General features: G+C 33.2%; 1 protein-coding gene across 1 annotated transcript in view; it reads right to left on the bottom strand.

Moving 5' to 3' along the window:
• LOC119637433 (neurobeachin) overlaps positions 1-20,948 on the bottom strand; it is a 166,297-nt gene that overhangs the window by 47,482 nt on the left and 97,867 nt on the right. Inside the window, exons 11-20 of the mRNA XM_038033451.1 lie at positions 17,758-17,898; positions 17,304-17,443; positions 16,971-17,184; positions 16,509-16,541; positions 10,833-10,841; positions 5,933-6,185; positions 5,676-5,818; positions 5,371-5,561; positions 3,631-3,821; positions 6-1,286 (exon numbers count right to left, since the gene is read on the bottom strand). Coding sequence (XP_037889379.1) covers positions 6-1,286; positions 3,631-3,821; positions 5,371-5,561; positions 5,676-5,818; positions 5,933-6,185; positions 10,833-10,841; positions 16,509-16,541; positions 16,971-17,184; positions 17,304-17,443; positions 17,758-17,898 — 2,596 coding nt within the window. The remainder of the gene's footprint in view (positions 1-5; positions 1,287-3,630; positions 3,822-5,370; positions 5,562-5,675; positions 5,819-5,932; positions 6,186-10,832; positions 10,842-16,508; positions 16,542-16,970; positions 17,185-17,303; positions 17,444-17,757; positions 17,899-20,948) is intronic.

The following is a 20,948-nucleotide window of genomic DNA, read 5'->3' as shown; positions in this document are numbered from 1 at the left end:
CAATATTTCACTATTGGCATTTTTATCAGTTTGCTGCAGATTTTCTTCAATTAAATTATTATTAAGTAAATTTTTTGTATTACGCAGATTAACTTGATCTTGGGAACTAAGTTGATCACTATTAATGTTATTATGTTTGCCGTTATCATCTTCAAAATTAAGCGCTGTTGCATTTTCTGTGGACGGTTCCTTGGCATTTTGTTTCTTTTGCGTTTCATTATTCAAAACGCCCTGTACCACTTCATTCACGGCCAATTCAATTTCTTCATCTTTTATTACTGAAGAGGCCTCTTGCAGCTCATCCGCTACTAGTTTACAGTCTTGCAACGCTTTCTCCGATGTTTGTAGCACTAACTGAACGTGCTCTTCAGTGTCTGCAGTCAGTTCTTTTATATTGCTTATTTCAAGTGCTTCTAAATCTTGAATTTTAACGCTTTCTTTTAATGCCTCTGAACTAGACGCTAAAGTAGTTTTAGCTGGTGTAGCTTTTGTACTGCTGTTAGCCGATGATGTCACATTACCATTAATCGGTGTCACTAATACATCAGATTTTATATGCTCATTATAGACGTCACTAATATTAGCTATGCTAGTTTGTTTGCTAATTTCGGGATTAACGTCTATATCCTCTTCATCACCTTCAACCTTGCAAATGCATTTCTTCTCATTTGCTTCAGTCTCTAGATCGTCCTCGACCGGACTTGTACATTCCACCCCATCGTCGGCATCTTCGACTTCTTCTTCTACCATAGGGACATCTTCTAATGAAGCCAACGATGTTGAATTTTGTCCCGCTACTCCGCTGTGTTGATGATGTTGCTGTTGCTGTAATTCCTCTCTCTCCCAACCGCTGATGGTACTAATAGGTCGCGCTTGTCTTAAGGCAGGATCCGTTATATTATCTGTTCTTTGCCTCTCATAATGCTCGTACATTTGAGCAAATTGCAATTTGAATTCTTCATAGGAGACTTTCGAATGAACAATAGCCAAAGTATCAACCCATACCCGCCAACCGCCGTATTCATGTTTGATGGCATGATGTAATAACATCCGAAACAACGAATAAACCATATCCGATATTTTTTGTTCTTCAGTATTCTTTGGATGTATGTAGGCCATCGCTATTAACCATTCTTGCCAAACTGACATTTGTAGTACGGTGCGACGATTTTCGCGATTACTGTTACATAATAAAGTCATGTCAGAAAGAAAAAGCTTTTTAACCTCAATCAACGATTCAGTTTGCTTCGACTGGCGTATCAGAGTTGCAACTACTTTAAGAATCACTGAAAGGAGACAGTTAACGAAATTGCAAGACAATTATTTAAAAATCAAAAACTCTTTAAAATATTATATGTAAACTTAAAATATTAATGGTATAATAATCTGTTTATGCCCTCCACCGTATATAGGATATAGGACAGATAAAGTTTGCGCGAATATAAATATGTAACACTTGGGAGCACTGAAACTAGACCCATCTTTTATTATTTATAATATTCATCGATTTAGAGTCATTTTCTAAAGAATATTTGCAAAAACGATTAAATATTCAAGAGGACTCTTTCTTGGTAACAGTTTCACAAAGCCAGCAATTCGCCAGCATTCATATCGTCACACTACATAGCGAGCAACAATCCGGCCTTTTATTTCCATTTATTAGGAATAGCTCTGTATAAAATTTTTGACATTTCAGAACCGATTATTTGTTGAATATTGGCTCTTGAAGTGAATCTCGTAAACGATTTGAATATTGAATATTTCCTGTTGTACATAAAAACTGTGAGAATATTTTCATATCTATAAGGGTGTTGCAAACATTTTGGTCAGCGAATTCTGCAGACAAAAAAGGGGAAATACCAGGGTACGTAACGGTTAAATTCGATGATTTTGACCCTTCTCTACACATACAATAACAGTTTTCCTTTTACTATTATTGATTTAATCAGGGCACGACGACGCTAATCATGAAGCACTCAGTAGACTCCTTTTTTCCAATGCATGCTCACCAGACATGGCGCCTACTGATTACCATTGACATGGCGTGTCCGCAAAGTTTAGGAGGTGCGAAAATGGCTCGGTGAGTGGATCGCTGCCAAACCAATACAAGTTCTTTCGACATAATATTGCCATGTTGCCAAAAATATTGTACAAACTTCTAGAAAATGATTGAAACTATTTTGATAAATTTTCCGCAATAAAGGACTTTTTCAAGTGAAAAGGTGGCCAACATTTTTGCAACCCCTCAAATCCCTGCGACGCGTGCACCATTGCAAATTTATTTTATATGATTTATTTAAATCGTCTTAAAAAGTTTGACTATTAGTAATTTCAAGTTTTATTAATCAACTCAAAACCTTCGCAATTGCTTCATATTTAAAAGCTGGATAGGGATTCGATAGTCAAGCAAAGAGTAAGAGATTTTCAGATACGATCGTTTATTCCAGTCATACATCTTGGGATGAAAATCCCAATTGGCGTGAAAACTCGTTCTATTCGAAATTCTTTGAAAGAAACTAAGCTCTCCTTCATCTTATTTTCCTTTGATCTTTTTTAGGATAACGGTAATGGATCTAAAAGATTCGGTCGCGGCCAAATTAAATTTTTTTGCTTTTTATACTCATCACCGAAGGATGAGCCAAAACGTTTGCAATGCCCAAAAGGAAGCTTCAGAGATCCATTCAGCTATATGTATTCTTGATCAACATCACATTCTGAAACGATTTAAACATATACGTCTGTCCGATCGTCCGTGTGTGTGTCTGTCTGTCTGTGTGATGCCTGGTGTACGCATTCTGCTAGCGTTAAAAATGAAGCTAACGACTGACTTCGAATTTAGCAGAAACATTTCAAGTTCTTGCACGCCGGTTGGTGTTGAAAGTGGGCCAAATCGACCTACAGTATCACATAAGCCAATAATACTTCTGTTTTTCAAAATTAACAAAAAATTCGTTTTTTATCAGTGCCCATATGAAAATGGGAAAAACTAACCATGCCTATCCGAAATTGTAGCGTATCAAAATTTAATTTTTTTTTTTAATGCATTTAAAACGTGAACAAGCACGTTTTCAAAAGCCCACAAAGTATATAAATTTACGCACAGTTATAGATTTAGAATACCACTAGGCTTGTTTACCTGCCCGTGTGCGCATAATGATGATGTCGTCTACAAATTAGCAAAAGAGTTTGAAAATGAACTAAACAAGTCAAAGAACACGCCCACAAGTTTATACAATCAAAACATGGAGCACCTTTGCTTCTCGTGTCTGGTAAACTACAACAGATAGACGATCTACATTACCACAAAATTTTTGTACAAAAATAGAAAAAACCAGCCACGCCCACTAAATATGGTAGAATATTCAAATTTATATTTTTCCCTTTGTTCAATATTTTATAGGGTAACAGCGACGGGCATAAAAGGTTCGCTCGCACTCGAATATAATTTTCTTACTTGCTTTTATATGAATTTTATTTCTTTTGCAAACTTGCACGCAAACTAAAGACAGGAAGTGTAACATGTAAAAAAGGGAGCATCTTTTTAAACACAAAAATGTATTTATGTGGAGGGATGAAGAAAATAAAAATTAAAATAAATGAAAAAGCAAATTAAATCAATTCTTTACTTACTTGGATTTTCTAAACGATAATGACTCTCCGGCTCAGGATGACGTGTATATAAAATTTGTTGTGATATATGTTCGGTCATAATTTCGTATAAAACATTGTATGTGGGCAACGACAATGATTCCTCATACAATAGCAAACGTTCGGCTAATAACGTGTATAAATTATGCGGTGACATAACATCATATTTACGTCTATTACGGAAAAGAGGGATGCCATGTAAATGTGAGAAAAAAAGTAAAAAAAATAAAAATAAATAAAAAACGAATGCTTTTAGGTTAATTCAAAAATGATATAAATATGAAAGGAATGTTTGCGTTGAAAGAAATGCTATTCAAATGCTATTTTGGCAAATATGCCGGGGATTGTGGCAGTCGTGAAATATGCTGGGAGAAATATTCGATTAACCAATGTGTTTAAAAAGTCTAACACATTCGCTGACAAATATGTCAGCAATCTTTGTGAGGTTTGGAGAAGCTGTAATATGACATTCGAATTCTTTTATTTGTCCTTTTGTGGCAGATTTTGAAAAAAGATGCCTATAGTATTTATGAGAGAGGCTCTTATTTGAAGACTTTGGAATATTTCAGATGTTTCAAAAAGTCATTGGGAACATTTCATGAGCTTTAATCGCACTGCCACTGCTCTCAGGAAGAGTACCAGATGACATGCTCCGGGCCAATCATTAATGGAGATTTTCATTTGCATACATTTCAAATACACCTAATACTGAAGTTACTTGCATTGGATCTTAAAAAATATCACATAGATGCCAATGATCAGAATGTCTGCCCAAACTGAATCACTTCATCCGGAAACATATTGTTCAAATAAGATGTCTCCATTACTCTGGTTGCTCTGACATTTATTTTAGTTTGTTTTAAGGCGGCCATTGCTATATGTTTGCAGTTCGATCATGGAGCAGCGTATGTGTCTGCAATATTTGCTAATAATTATTCAGATTTTCTATTGAACTCTGAATTGGTTCCCGGTGGCTTTATATTCACTTGTATGAATGAATTCACGGTTGAACATCTTATCATAATGCAGTCACTTCAATAAGCTGCAGGGAACACTAAGGGCATTGTGCCTGTATGGAGTACCGTTGGCGATAATCTAAATTAATTGTCAAAGCGCTGCAATTAAAACGCAGTCTTTAGTCATTTTTGCGCATACAATCGTGTACACAATATTGATTAAAATTGAAAACTGAAGGGAAAAAGTTCACATAACGCGATTTAATTTCACTCCTCCATTATATGATGGTTTGCACTTCCAAACCGTTGTTGGCAATCAGCAACCGCGTCCCATGAACAGACTTGTAAATATTTGTGAACTTCCTAATCCTAAGCCTTACATGAAAAACGAATTAAACAAATAAAATACAAAATATAAAATATTTAACAAATTTTAATAGTAAACTTCAGTAGACTTCAGGCTTGATTGCTTGATTGCTTGATTTAGTGGTGGTTCGTTTTTCAGTTAACGAGTTCATGGCATAACAATTGATGATGACCATTGTCATTTTTGTTTTTGATATTAATAATTATAAGGAGACAATTTGAAAGAACTAAAAATGTATGCATTGGGTGCTTTTCAAGAGGCGATGAAGTTTGATGAACGATGCCTTCAATAAAAACTTTGACTTTTAGTACAGTTGCTAACGAGACGATCATAATTCTCTTATAAGCTATTATCGAAAGTCGATGAGGAAGGAATGACGTGTATACATTTTCAACTTACTTATGTGTACTGCGTGATAAAAAGAAACCCAATAATTTGAGAGCTTGTAAGCGTATCAATTGACTTTCGGCCGCTAATAATTTGAATATAGTTCTAACACCGTGTTTAACATCGAAAGCAGGTACCATTGAGCTAGGATGCTCAGACATAAGCGATATTAGCATTTGTAAAACATCATGAAGATTTTCATCCTGCGTGTGGTGTGGGGGGGTGGGGGGTGGGGGGTGGTGGGGAGGGAGAAAAATAAAATTTTCAAAGTGAATGAGATTTAAAAGAACAAAAATTAAAGAATATATCGATCACACCTCATGCATGGTTGTCAAATAATTTAAAATGCTTTGCAATTCATCTTCTTTGACACCGTTGCCTATCATAATCAGTTGTTTTAAAAACAATAAAATATAAGCGCGTATAGCTAATATATCTTTTTGAGCGGGACGAGGACCATCTGTATAAAGGAAATAAAAAACACAAAAAAAAAAAAAAAGAAAAAAGAAAAATTGAAAGAATTTCATTTTGTTGGTTTTGTTTACTTTTTCACAATTACTGCGCTTCTACTTACCCAAACCCTTTGGTACAATACCACTTTTAGCGCGTGGATTCACAACCCAATAATAATATTTCAATGTATGCACGGTTTGTAAGACAGTGCTAACCCGTCTAACGTTGCTGTAAATTTGTGTATCACTAAGGAACTCCGTAGCCAAATACGAATAGAGTCGAGCTTGGACATTGGCTGGCGTATAAATCCATAAAGCCGGATTGAAGAGGACATGATCTAATAGCTGCCATGTTAGAAATGAAAAGCAAAATAACTAAAAATCGCAAAAAAAGAAAAGGAACAGAAAACAAAATGGAAGAAAGGAAGGAAGAAAAAACAAAAACATATCGCAAAAAAAATCAATTAATTTTAATAAATTACTTATTATTTCTATATATGATTGAATTTAATAGAAAGAATAAAACATTGAGAAACAATTTTTTACATTAGTGTTTAAATACATAGAGAATTAACTTAGTTAACATTTTTGGATATATCATTTACGATCATATATACATACATGTTTTAATGCATTTGAAAATTTTCGAATCACAAGAACGCAAAATTTCAGGCGGGCAGGCAGGCAGGCAGACATTCGCGTAAATAGCAGTTGTAACGTAAAATACACACAAAAAACGAGTAAAAGAAGAATCAACGAAGGCAAAAAACTCGCAACAAATCAACGTAAAATAGTTGAAGTTAGAAATGTTGTTGTTGTTGTTGTTGTTTTTATTTTTATTTTATTTTTATTTTTTTAAATGTACAAACATGTATTAGTGATGTTATTGTTGTTATTGTTGTTGTAGTCGAATTAAGCCATAAAGTATAGGAATAACATTTATAACATGGAAATTTACGTTTTTTTATTTATTTATTTATTTAATTTTTTGTTTTTTTTTTTGTTTTTTTGTACAAACAGCATGCATCATAAAAATGAAATGAAATGTTAAAAAAAAGAAAAGATACAATTAAATGAAATTTTTTCAAAATAATGTATACAATTTGTAAAAAAAGTTATGCAATAAAGTTATCAAATGCATGACAATGTGATTTTGTATATGACTTGAACATTTCATCATAAATTGATAATTTAAGCATAACTAACAGCTTGTACTTATAAGGCGCATGCGAAACATCGCAATGCTTCATATTCAAGCAACAGTTTATATAGTAAATTAAAAAGCACAAGACTATCATTACCACATCTCCTGCTCCTATTAAAATTAATTTTCTTGAAAATTTCTATGATCTAAATTGTTGTATAGCTTGCCGGCCTTAACTAGCCAATAATAAGTCGATTAAATGTTTTTCTCAATAAAGTTTTTTTTTTATTAATCATAGATATTAAAAGCACAGTATTCTCCCTACGCTTACTAGCGAAATAGCATTCAATTTTTGTACTGTACATGTTCGCAAGAACGATCAAATCTGTAAACATAGTCTGATCTGGGGATTATCTTCAAGTTATACTAAAAATCGTTTTAAATCTTACATCACTCGTGATACGAAGGCATATTAAGTTTGTGCAGATGTATGCAGTAGCCAGAAGTACGTGAGATAGACGCACCTATGATTGTAGCGATCTATTCAGAGTCACGCTATGAATCGATATAAGCTTATCTGTCCGTCCGTCTATCTTGTTTTCATGTATTTATTGTACAGGTGGAAATTTTTGAAAAGTTCTGGTCACATTTAATGCACCAATGCAAAAACATTTTGGTTCGAGGACGAACGCTATTGAAAATGATACGGATCGTACCAACTTTTCGACCACTCCCCATATAACACCTCATTTTGCAAAGTTATTATATAAATAACTGTAGGCTGTTGTAGGGTATTTAATAGTGAGCCATATCTCATTGAAATATTTTCGCTTGCTTCGACAAATTATTACATTTATTTGTTCAATAAGCAAGAATGATATCTTCATTTACAGCATTGCGTAAGAAGGTTTATTATTAAAAGTATAATCACTGTCGGTGGACGAACGGCAACATTTGTATACGATAAACGACAGGTTGAGTACTTTAAGTTAATAAGTTCTGAGCGAACACAAACACAACTTTGTTCTCTCCATCCGACATTTAAACCCTATTAAGAAAGTAGATAATGAGACGTTCAACGTGCTTAGGTGAAGGAAAAGAGTATGATTAAAAATTTAAAACCAAAAATAAGGGACTACTAATTTAATTACTCGAAGCTAAAATTTAAACAATAATCGTCTTAGAGTTTTGGAAATTTTGTTCCTTTTTTTTAATGTGGTCAATCACTTAGGCTATGTCACCTATTCGTGTAACACGGTGGCTATTAGAAAGAAGAGAGGAAAGAGAAAGAAATCGGGAGCTGGTGGCTGCAGCCTAGTGGGCCCGATCTTTGACGACCAAAAAAGCGAATATAACCTCAACGTTGACTGATTTAATATCGGGAAAATTTTTATTTTTGAAATTTGCAAGGTTTTCTCTCTACACCGGGGGTTGTCCCAGGTTTTGAACGTTAAATAGTCGTCGTTAAAAGAACGATAAGAGTAAGACGGTCCCCGCTATTCCTCTTTATTTATATACGTGGAGCATTAGCATTTCAAATATGTATTTTGTTATAAAAAGACTTGGCGACAAATATACATCGAATGATGTGAATGTGATGAAAACTAGCGTCTAGAAGCCGAACGAGCTCTTATTCTCAGCAACATCTTCTATTCGGCTGTCGCCGTCAAAGTGGGTAGACTTGATTTTGATAAACCATTCAAGTGAATAGTAATATTTCTACCGTCATTAAATTAACGCAGGTTCGCTATTTTCAGTTTTTTTTTTTTTAAGGTTTCGAATAATTCAAAACATTTTTCTTCCAATTGTTTTCAATACGTCTATTTTCCGGACCTTTCCTCGCAAAATAAATTTTTATATGAATGAGAAGATTTCCATTAGGCGAAGTGGTGCAGGGGGCATTTAACAGCCGACATTGCCGACAATAACGTTTTCGTTTGCTTGTACATGTAAAAATGTACTAAACGTTTTTTTTTTACTTCAAGTTTAAACAAGTTTAAATTCTAGACCAAGAGAGACACGTGATCAGAAAGTCGACATTCAATTTAACAGTGGTAATGAAAAAAAGCGACAAATCGATAGATGACCAGCGCAAGAAATAACCAATGTATAAGTATACATATAGGCCGATGAATCTATGCATCAATACAGAATGAATCATTATGATGGTTGGATAGAAACGCATATGTAGTAACCATGCTCTTAAGAGCATCAACAATTGTATAGATAGATGAATGGTACGTATCAATGTAGAGATGGACATAGCATGTATGCATCAACATAGAACGTACGATCATAACGGAAGGACGAGAAAATATATATAAAATGACAGCCGTTGAGGGTAGAAACAATTGTGTAGATCAATGAATGGAATGCATCAATATGCAGATGGGCATAGTGACATGCAGAAATACTACTTGACTCTCACGGATATGAAGACGGGTAAATTGATGGAAAGGGCAGACATTAATCAACTTGTTTCTTAAAAAATTAATGCTAATAAAGAATTTATCCACTTTGCGAAATTTCTTCTAGCTAGCTCTCGTCAATATAAGTAGGACGATGAAATATTTATAGTGCCGGATATGAAAGCGCCTAAACTATATCGATGTCACTACAATCACGAGACTGCGTACGTTAACTTGGTAGTGTTATGATTTGAGACGTTCTTCGCGCTTACTTTCTTGCATATACTTTGTCATGCATAAAAAAAGTGTTTTTCAAACAAAGACAACATACAAGATAACAAATTTGAAACGAAATGGAAAATGTTGTTGAAGTATCATGTTTCAGTATAAGTGTATTAAATGTGTTACTATAACATTAAATCTTAAGCATGTGTGAAAGCAAAAAAAAAAAAAAGAAGAAAAGTAAAAGTTTTTTAAAGTAAAATTAAGTAAAGAATTGAAAGAAGGCTTGAAATAAGACGAAGAACAAAGTCGAAAGCACAATTTTGTAACAGCAACAGATTTACAAGGTATGGTACGGTATAACTTGACGAACAAACACGTGGTGTAGTAATATACCCATCACGTATACTCGTATATAATACAGATATATATGTAATTTCTTCAAATTATTTATTTTTTCATTTAATTAAATTTGTTTTAATTTTTTTTTTTTTTTTAATTTCTTATTTTTTAATTTAATAGAAAGGAAAAAGTAAGGCAACCATCGCCTTAAGCAAATGTAGTGAATATACTGTGGCGGTGTCAGTTATGACAAATCAATTCCTGTTGACTGGAGTCATTTTTGTTCCAAACTTTCAAATTATCAATATAAATTGCATGATGAAATAAATCGAAGTCGGCACAGCAAGTTGCTTGTTGAAAGAGTGAATTCGAAATTCCTTTGGAATTGGGTTTTTCACCCCCTTCCTTTTCTTTAAGTTATCAATATGATCAAATTAAATTTCGGTTTTGTCTATTGAAATTAACGCGCTAGAGAATCTCAACATAACGCACGGACTGATTAACGCGACATGATTAACGTGATTAACGTCAGAAGCTCACACTCATTAATATTATATAAATTATTTACAACGTTCATGGAGAGTACTTCTAAATGCAGTACAAATATTACATTGCTATGAGAAGGGGATGGTTACGTTAAAACCTTAATTGATCTTTACTTTTTCCTTTTTATGTCAGAAAAGCGAGCATAAATTTTTGGTTTTTAACTTTGCAAAATTTTAGAAAAATACACAAATATTATATAAATATAGATATGTAAATATACTACATTTACTCAACTAAAAGAGGAACATTTATGGGTATTAACTTTAACATAAAAAATATTTTAAAATTTTTTTCAATAAGAGAACATTTTAAATCTATTATTATTATTATTTTTCTTTTTGGTTGTTTTAGCATTTTCACCTGGTAAAACTGTTTAGTTGGGTGTTAGAAAACATGGCATGTGTTTTTTTTTTTTTTTTTTGTTTAAATTGTAATAATTTATATTTTGTTTGGTGGTGGTACAGGACGAGCATAAAGTTTGTATTAAATTATATAAAAAAAAGAAAGAAGAAAATATATATGAATAGTGTTGTAGTTGTTGTGTTTTATAAAATAGAAAAACGCATAGAGCGATATTATTAGTAGCGGTTTTCGTATTAAGTTAAAGGATATTTTTATTACGTGTGCATTAGGAAAGAAATGAGAGAGAGAGAGAGAGAGAGAAAGAGAGAGAGAAAGAGAGAAAGAGAGAGAGAGAGAGAGAGAGAGAGAGAGAGAGAGAGAGAGAGAGAGAGAGAAAGAAAGATGATATGGTAAAAGATGGCAAATATTAGGAAGAAAATTCATCAAAAAAACTATCATCTTTGAAACTTTCATGCCCTTCCGTGTTCTATGTTATTTAAGGAAAATAAATAAAAACGGAACAAATGACGTCATGCTCTTTATGAATCAAAATCAACAACTCTCCCCAAACATATTGTATTTGCATAGATTTTTATTAAAATTTGTAGCTAAGGTGTCGTATGAGTAATATTTACAAATAAAATTCTTGCAGCATAATTCATACAAACGTTATTAATAAAAATGTCTACCAAGTTTCCTTTACATTTGTGAAGTGAAGATATCGTAGAAATAATTATTGCATTAAAATATTTGTTGTGGTAAATCACAGCTGAAAATAGCTTTCAAAGCGTATTATTGTTATTATGCCCATCACCGAAGGATGGGGCGTATTCATTTTGGTAACATTACAGAATTTAAATCACGGAGATCTAATTCTTGGATGTTGCCGCATATAAGGTTTCTCAGGATATGTAAGCCCTTATATGCCGCCAACGCGTAGTTGCAAGCAACTAGACATAAGAATTAAGTGAACATAATTTAAACCACATGGGCGTATGTCTTAGAGTTCCTTATAAGATTTCTTATAAATGGTAACCCCTTCCGGAAAATGTTTAATATCTTATGATCAAAATTGGTCGATAGTAGCGACTGAGTAGAAACAATTAACTATAGGAAATTTGAATAACATTGGTCTGTATTTTAGACTCCAACATAAATAACAGTTATCAAGAAAAGCAGGCCCTTATGGGAAGAGAAAAATCTAATTTCTTGTTTTTTATAATGGGAAATAAAAAATTATAAAATTTGTAGGAAGTAAATAAAGTTTCCGCAACATTAGCTCACGTTATGACGTGAAATATGGTCATCCTCGAATAAGCGGGCGTCCATGGGAAGTGTGCCTTTGTATGAAAATAACGCTCGATATTTGGGCTATTATTACCAAAACGAGTGGATAATTGCACTAGGCCAAGTGGACGGCGTTGTCCGACTATAAACTTGTTTTTTTTACAAAGTCCATTAATCTCAGCCATGGTAACTGTGCTCATTTGTAAAACACTGCACTTTACAGCAAATCTTTTCATCTCGACTATGTTCATGACTCTAGTATGGAAATTGTGAAATGAGAATATCTTTGTATTTGACATCGGCAGTTAGTGAGCTTTGCCAATTTAAAACATTATTTTGAGGCCTTCCGATTGAATCATTGCGTACAAGTACCGCTACTTGCGCAGCACGTCCTAGATGCTAAGGCTCGTCTGCAGGCTTTCACAAACCCAGATGTGTTACGCTATAGTTAGGGTGACTATCGTAAATATTATTAGTCGTAGATGTGAACTTTGCGCCAAGTTAAAATATTAAATTTTAAGTTCGACGTTGCAGTTCTTGGTAAAATTGACCGAATAAATCCAAAAATAATATAAAATAATGACTGCATTTAGAGTACACAATTGTTCAATTACGTCTGTGATACATGCTTTCGTCTGTGAAAATCCTTTCAGGACTTTCGGCATTTTCACACGCAACGACTCTTCGCACGTATTTAAATGGTGCGCCATAAGTGGTGCGACTCTTGGCTGAAACTTCGATAGAAGATATTTATTTATATCGATTTGCAAAATATGTTCCACTGCGAGTGTACGTCGTAGATATTTAAATGAAAACATCTCAAGGGCAAACAAAATTGAGGATCCTTTTTAAAGATTGTGGCCAACGTGAAGCTTTCACTCTGCGTGTATTCGTCATATCATTTTGTTCATATAGGGGTGGATCAAATTTCATTTTCCCTTCTTTTGTTACCAGGCATTACATTAAACAAATCATAGAAAACCAACCACTTGGCTAAACTAAGTGATGATAATGAGATAAAATAATATAAAAAGTTGTATTAAACTTTCACGGCCCTTTCTTTCATTAAATCTCTGCTTGAGTACTTTTCAAATATTTATTTGTCTTTTAAATGAAAAATTATGACAATTGCATAAAATCAGGTGATTGACCTGAATGCTGTGAACAAAGTTCTTGCCGATTTTTCTATTCCTTGCAAACCAGTAGTATTTGTTTTTTTAATTCGTAGCATTGTTATGCATAGATACTTCAATATATATGTATCGAAGTCGACATAATTTAACGAAGCAATAATTGATTTTCATTTATTGTTTGTCGTCGCTACTTTGCTATGCTTAAGCTGGTTTGTTTATGTAGAATACCTGAGAACGTTCATTGCAGGATTAGAGAGAGGATCTCTCAACAGTCAATCGTTTATGCCGTCATTTTACCATTACTTACTACAAAAACAAGAAAAATGCTGCAGCCAATATATACATATCAACATTAAAATCAATCATTTATGGGAAGGTCCGGACGAAAGAAACTTTGAAATAAATAAATAAACTTGTGTTGAAGCTTTCTAGAGGCTCATTGGCATGGCAACATTGCTCTACGATGGACTACAAATACTCCATTCATGTCCATAGGAACCCATGTTAAAGAAGTTGAAGTTGGACAAAGCGAAAACTTTACTCAAAATTATTTCCAAAGATTTGCTTTTTTACTCTTACTTCAAATTCACGTGAAACAAGAATTTCTTTGTACGGATGTGTCAAAAACGAAACGAATTTAAACGCATCGACTCGGAATCGGAATTTTAGGTTAATGAACGACATCTGCGTACATTTGGAAATGGAACGACCAAGTCATTATTATTTCATCCTCCAGTGATGGTTACAAAAAAATTGATGTACATTTTTTATAATATTTCTACCTAATAGAACTAATAAACTCAATTATAATATGTGTGTGAAAATGATGATAATTGCGTGGTAACGTAAAAATCGTACCATTTTCATCTGCATGTTTTGTATACGCATTTCACGCATACACATTTTGGACTCGATTTCCCATGAAATAGGTCAACTAGCGTAAAGAAACTTAAGCATATCACATGAACGAAACCTATCTAGAGGCGATTTTTGGAGTTCAAACTGCCACGAAAATGATACGATAATTAAGCAACGGTGTTCTTTATGGTGAAAAAGCAAGTGATTGGTGTGAAAGGAGGTAAAGAAGAGAACTGAATGTAGTAAAAGCAAATAGTTAACATATTCACATTAGAAGTAAGCATAGATCTTCTCCTCAAATATGTGCATATCAGCTAATTGAAGAGCACTCTAAAGCAACTACTACTTTAAACGTACAAAACTCCAAGAATGTAGATTTAACCAAAATAAAGTATGAAGACAATGAATTGAAAGATCGCTAAATACCCGCATGTGTCTTTCGGTTTTCAGAATGAAGAGGTGAGATGATTAGTACATTTTTCTAATTATGTTATTAAGAATAGAAGAAGAAGAATGAATTATTTCCGAAAATCTGTCCGTTTCTCTTTTCATTGTTTTAGCTCGAACCGATAGCAAAACTTGTGATAGGAAATTCCATCTTGGAAAGTGAATTTTACAGATCAAGTTCAGATGGATCTCGTCAGACTCAAGAGTTTTTGGTTTCAATATATTACAATTTCCAAGGGTGCGATTTGAATATTCTTGGGTATATATTTTTCAACGTTGAAAATCATGAGAAAATACGGCGTGAAAATTATTCCCAATGGAATTATTGATTCTTGAAAACGTAACGCTACAGATATCGTAAAAATGCTTGGTTTTTATTTCCGATATCATAGAATGAGAATATCAGTGAATCTACAAACAAACCCCTTTCACATATCAAGTTAATATCAAAGATGATGGATATATTTTGAGGCTATGTTCTGTGACTTTGTTGTGACCGAAGCTACGTTGCGACATCCGACTGGAGTGAGAAGCGCCTGTAAAGTCAAAATTCTATTGCAAAAGATTTTTTCCTTTATGACACTTTGTCCATGAAAGGCGCCTTTCTTTTTCTGAATCTTTTATTCAAAAGCGGTTAAGATAGAGAACATGGACAACGTAGGGCGAAATGTACGAATGTATGACTCCTCTAATATAAATTGGATGACAAATGTATGCGCCGTCAGAGGGAAAAAATTTCATCAAATAAGGACTTTCCCGAACAGCTGCGTTAATTTCATTTCTGATTTCTCAAGTAAACGTCAATTTCAAACCAGAATGTGAACAAATTGTGTATCCAAGTTGCTGTCCGCCGAATAGGGAAAAAGTGTTAATGCGACTTAACCGGTTTTTGATGAACATCGCTTTATTGAATAATTTAATGACTATCGATGGTATTCTTCTTCTTTATTTTATATAATCAAGCGCTCAGGGCATACCCCCTATTCACATAGTGCTGTGGTAGTCAGACACACGTGAGGAAAGCGAAAGAAACAAAGAAATAGCTAGGTGGTGGCCACAACCTAGTGGGTGTGTGCCTGTACGCACTATGGCTACGACCGAAGTAAGCGCAACCGCACTGAGGTTTGAATCCGCCAGCACTCATTTGGTGGCCGCGATTCTTAACAATTTGGCTTCTCATGCGGATCTAATACCATAGATTCCAAAGCCAGTTTCCAAGCGGTCAGCCTATATGTTTTGAAAAAAACTGGGATCGGATTTAGTGAGACATTGAAGACACGATCGATGAACGTTATTTTGCGCAAGGGAAACTCTTATAAAATTTTGCACCACAAAAAGAATCCATGAAACTAAAACCGTTTGATCTCCGCGCGAGCACAAGTCATTCAACTTATATTTTACATACGTACGAGTTGAGAGAATTTTGCTGAGACGACTTACGTAATGAACGCGATGAAGTTCATTTTTTTTTTATACAAATCACATATACGCGGAGGAATGTATTTAGCTTTGATCAATTCAAAATTCCTGGTTTGCTAAGCTATATCTCTTCGGGCTTTTCGATAGTTATCTGTTTATATATATTTTAGCTTTTTCGTTCTGTTCGATCGCCTGTCGTCGTATTAGCTTAGCAGTCAATCCTTCTCCCCCCTCATACTTTGTTCTTCTATTCAATTAAGAGAGTATCTACACGTGTTTACATCTTGCAATTGAGATAAATAACTGAAAACTGGTACTCTTAATAGAATTGATTCGAATCCGTTGGTAACTTAACTAATCAACTTGATTATAGCACATTTAATATTTTGAATCGACGTATATAAAAATTTTCTATGCTACTTATGTATAACTGAAAAATTGAAATGTTTTATAGAACACAGAGAATAGTATTATATAACATTAAATGATTTGGAACGAATAGAATAAGGATAAGCAATTGTTTTCAACTGTATTCAGAAATAAAAGTTACTTTTTTAAAGGGAGATCGCAAGCCCATGTTCAACTGTAACAAAATAGAAAAATAAAAGACACACACCAAGAAATCATATAAAAAAGAAATTCATTACCAAAACGTAGTAATATTTGTGAAATCATTGTCATGCATTAGGTTTTTTTTTTTTTTTTTTTTTTTTGCTTATTTTATTATTATTATTTTTCTTCCTTTTTTTTAACTTTTCCGATCACTAATTTTAATATAGAAAAGGTTTTTTTTTCTTTTTTGGTTAATTAATTTGAAGTCAAATAAAACACAAACATGTATTCAAACATGCTTTATTGTTTTTCATTTCTCAAGTAATTGAAAAAAATATTTTGTATTAAAAAAAAAAAAAATTAATATTTAAATTATTATAATTTTTTTATATATATATGTATATTTTTATATAAAAATATGTAGAAATATTTGTAAAGAGTGAAATGTTGCGATAATTACCTGCTTTAATAGCAAATCACTGTTGGCCGATAGGCATGTCACGAGATATTTTGTTAAGTTGAGAAATGAACCTAAAACCTCCAAAGTTAAATGTTCACGCGAGGAACGTTGCAACATAAACGAAATAACTAAGAAACCACGATTTTGTATCATATGCTGTTGTACAGTCTGTGATGTTTCCACCAATTCACAAATGAAACCCAATAATTTTGAACTGAAAAAACTTGTACAGTTTATCAAAAAAATCTCAAAAATGCATGGAAGATTTAATCAAAAATTTGAGAAAAAATAGCGAAAGCAAAACAAACAATAACCGAACTAAACACAACTTACCATAACGTCGGATCACGTTTCATATCATTTATACCCTCATGCGTCATATCCAATTGTGAGAATAATGGAAATAAAACTTGTATGCCGCCTATTGAATTTAAAGTACAATGTATGGAATGTGTAACAACAGCCTTAACGTCCTAAAGGAGAAAAGAGGTAAAAAGAAAATAAAAAAAAAAATGAAAAAAAACGAAGAAAACAAAAAAAAAAAAAAAAAATAATGTAAAGAAATAGGAGAAGTTTATATAAAACTGAAAATTTGTTGTACGACAACATTGAATACATTTTTCACATATATAAAAACTAAGCAAAGTCGACACATAAGAGTTTAAAAAAAAACATACCCTAGAGAGCACTTAAAATTTATGCTTGAGAAACTTTATGGCTCTACACGATTTTCATATATATTTTTCAAAGGCAAAAAAAGAAAAAAGAAAAGTAAACACAAACTTACCTGTAACATAAGTGCATGCGGTGTATGTACAAAATATGATACATTGCCTTTGGGAGCCGATTGCAGACATAGTTGACCATCGGTTGCCACTGGATTATACATAAATACAATGGCATTTGATAATTTACCATCGTAAAGTACCTGAAATACGTATTGAGAAAACAAAAATTATAATAAATATAATCGCAAAGCATTAAGTAGTCTATGTGATCATCACATATTATATGTATGCATGTACGCTCTTCCTACAACGTGTTTGTGTTTTTCTCAAAAACACGTATGAATAAAATTTGATACGTTGTGGCTCTGTTACGACGAGACATGTGCACGTGCGATATGACTTTTCTTTATTTTTCTCTTTATTTATTTATGGTTTGCAGAACGATTCATTACACCGTACACCGTGGTAAATGGGTATAGCAAGTGTATATTAAGTTTGTACTAATGTCATCGCCATCGAGAAATAAATAAGTTTGTCTATCCGTCCGTTTGTCTTGTTCTCTTGCGTTCAATCTATACGCCACAATTTTTGAGATACTTTGATGAAATCTGCTACACTGAGTTGTATGGATCCAAGGACGAACTCTATTGAAAATGGTTCCGATCCGAGCAATTTTTTGACTACTTCATAATATAATGTCTTATTTTGAAAAGTCCTTATCTGTGTAACCGTAGAGCGATGCAGGATATTCAATGGTGGGCTGTGGCCCATTACAGTGATTTTGTTTCGTAACCATTTTTCTGCATATTCTCCAAGCTAAATAATTTAAATTAAGTTAAATTAATGCGGGGCGGAACTATAGCGAGCCTTGCCCTTCTATTTCTAACGGAAGTTTAGAAAATGTTAAGATATTTTTCACAATAAATAAATTTTAGCAAATATTCATTAAAATTTTGATCCACGAAAAGGAATTTCTCGCAGTAGAATTTTGAGTTGCGCAACTTTGGTAACATTGGGAACACAGAGCCATACCATATAGCGCGTTTAAGAGATAATGATCTATGAATCATTATCGCATTTGTTAATGTATAAACACTGTTTAAATTAATTAAGTTTCAAAAATGATCCAAAATTCGAGAACAATTTGCTATATTTTATTATTTTACTTTGGTTTAGACGATCACGTTTTGGTAGATTTACTGAAAAATTCACGGTATTTACGAATGCATCACGCTCCCTACTCGAGCAACGGTTAATAAAGTCGATGAAATTTCTCCAAAAATTAAGAAGGAACCATACGACCGAGATTTCGCCTTACGACATTGTTGCGGAATCGTTGAGGTCAATTGACCTTAATTGTACTTTCTATTCATTTCCATAAGGCTGAGTAATAGAAAAAAGAAACCCTATCCGAACTAGCAATGACTATATCTGCCAGTTATTGTTAGAACGAAGCGAAATGAGGCCATTCCGGCGGAAAATAGGTGGTTGAAGATAAATGAATCGGCACAAGTGATGGCGAAGTCCGCATTGACGGCGACCTAAGGTAATGCTTTGTGTGTGGTTAGGTGCCACCACATTCTGCTGTCATCAAGTAAAGCGATTAAAGCACCAAATTGAAGTAAAGCAGCCAAAATTGATTGCACAAAATTTTAGTCGCTCCGCAAAATTGAAGAGAATTTGTCCGTAAAATTTTAATTCATTCATCGTTCGTCCTTGAATCTTGTGCGAGCATCATCTCTTTTATTATCTTCAAACCTTTTTCCGTAGCGTACATCATCTCGTGATATTTATATGGCCCTGTTCTTTGGCAACAAGTACCAAAAATTCTAGAATAATGGTCTGGAATGACGGTTTTAGCAGAAAAAAGGGCAATAGGTTATCCGATCACACACATCGTACACATTAATTGATAAGAAAATCCAAATACCATAGGCAATTGAAAATTGATACTAACTTTAATTACAAAATGAGCGAATTTGTTTTAAGTGTTTTTTATTTGACTATTTCGACAAAGATTTCATATGATTTAATTGCTTCCGCTTGCCGTATTCTTTACTTTACGGATTTGTACACGAGCTCTTTTCGGTCTGTCTGTCTCTCGTTATTTATGTTTTCACCCTTACCACAGTTGCCTGATCCTTGAAGAATAAAAATTATCGCATATATGAGTATGGACTCAATGATAAGAATAAAATGACTATTAACGAAGTAATTGAATCACCAATAATTAAACGAATGCAAATGAAATATTTTCCCTTCTTACAATGTCTCAACCTTGAAGTTATGTTCACTCCGTTGCGAATATACATTATTTATGCACGTCAATTTTTCATATGAAATAAGTATTCAAATTAATTTCGTATGCATGTACACATGAAAAAAAAAAAAAAAACTCAATGCACCGAAAGTCAAGTGTACTTGAATTTTGCTTATCAAAAATTAATTTAAAAAGAACTTTTTTTTTTTCTTTTAATTGAGTGAACTTTTAAAGCGAAATTACATTAAATCAAAAAGCTAAACGTCTAAAATACGATTTAAACGCCACAATAAAAACAACAACTAAGCCACATTTGATTAGTTAACTAACTGTACAATTAGCTCTATTCGGGCATAAAAACACATTCCAATGCATATTTAAGTAGTTTTTCTATGGCCCTGTGTTCATGTGTGTGTGTGTGTGTGCCTCTCTCTCTCTCTCACTCTGATGTGTATATATATATATATATATATACATGTGTGTGTGTGTGTGTATGTGTTCAAAAGTGCTATACATAAATAAATGATGAAGGCTGCAAGGCTCTGATGCGAATGTTGTTGTGGCTGTTTCTCTTTTATTTTCTCTTCTGTTTTTTTGATTCTGTTTAATTCAATTGATTTTTATTGGTTTACACTCTAATAATTTCGATAATTAAAAGAATTCAGTTAAAACGGTTTGTTTTAGTTGTTTTTTCGCTAACAAAGTTCTCTTACCCTTTGGCTCAGTGTCAGTGAACAAAAAATCATGTTTAATTGGAAAAAGCTTCAGGGCTAAAATTATATGTACACCTACACACACACACACACACACACATACATACACGTAGAGAGACAATGAGAACACGAAACAACAATAATATGAAAAATATTTTCTAAACTCCTACCAGCAAATCAATTTGAATTTAAATGAAAAAAAGATTCCTTTCGTTGAAACGGCCGTAAAATAAAAGCAAAGAAAGTAAATCGAAAAAAATTGTTAACAAAAAAAAAA

The sequence above is a fragment of the Glossina fuscipes genome, unplaced genomic scaffold, assembly GCF_014805625.2.
Source record: "Glossina fuscipes isolate IAEA_lab_2018 unplaced genomic scaffold, Yale_Gfus_2 59, whole genome shotgun sequence".
NCBI classification, from domain to species: Eukaryota; Metazoa; Arthropoda; class Insecta; order Diptera; family Glossinidae; genus Glossina; species Glossina fuscipes.
This window is presented reverse-complemented; position numbering and strand designations above follow the sequence as displayed.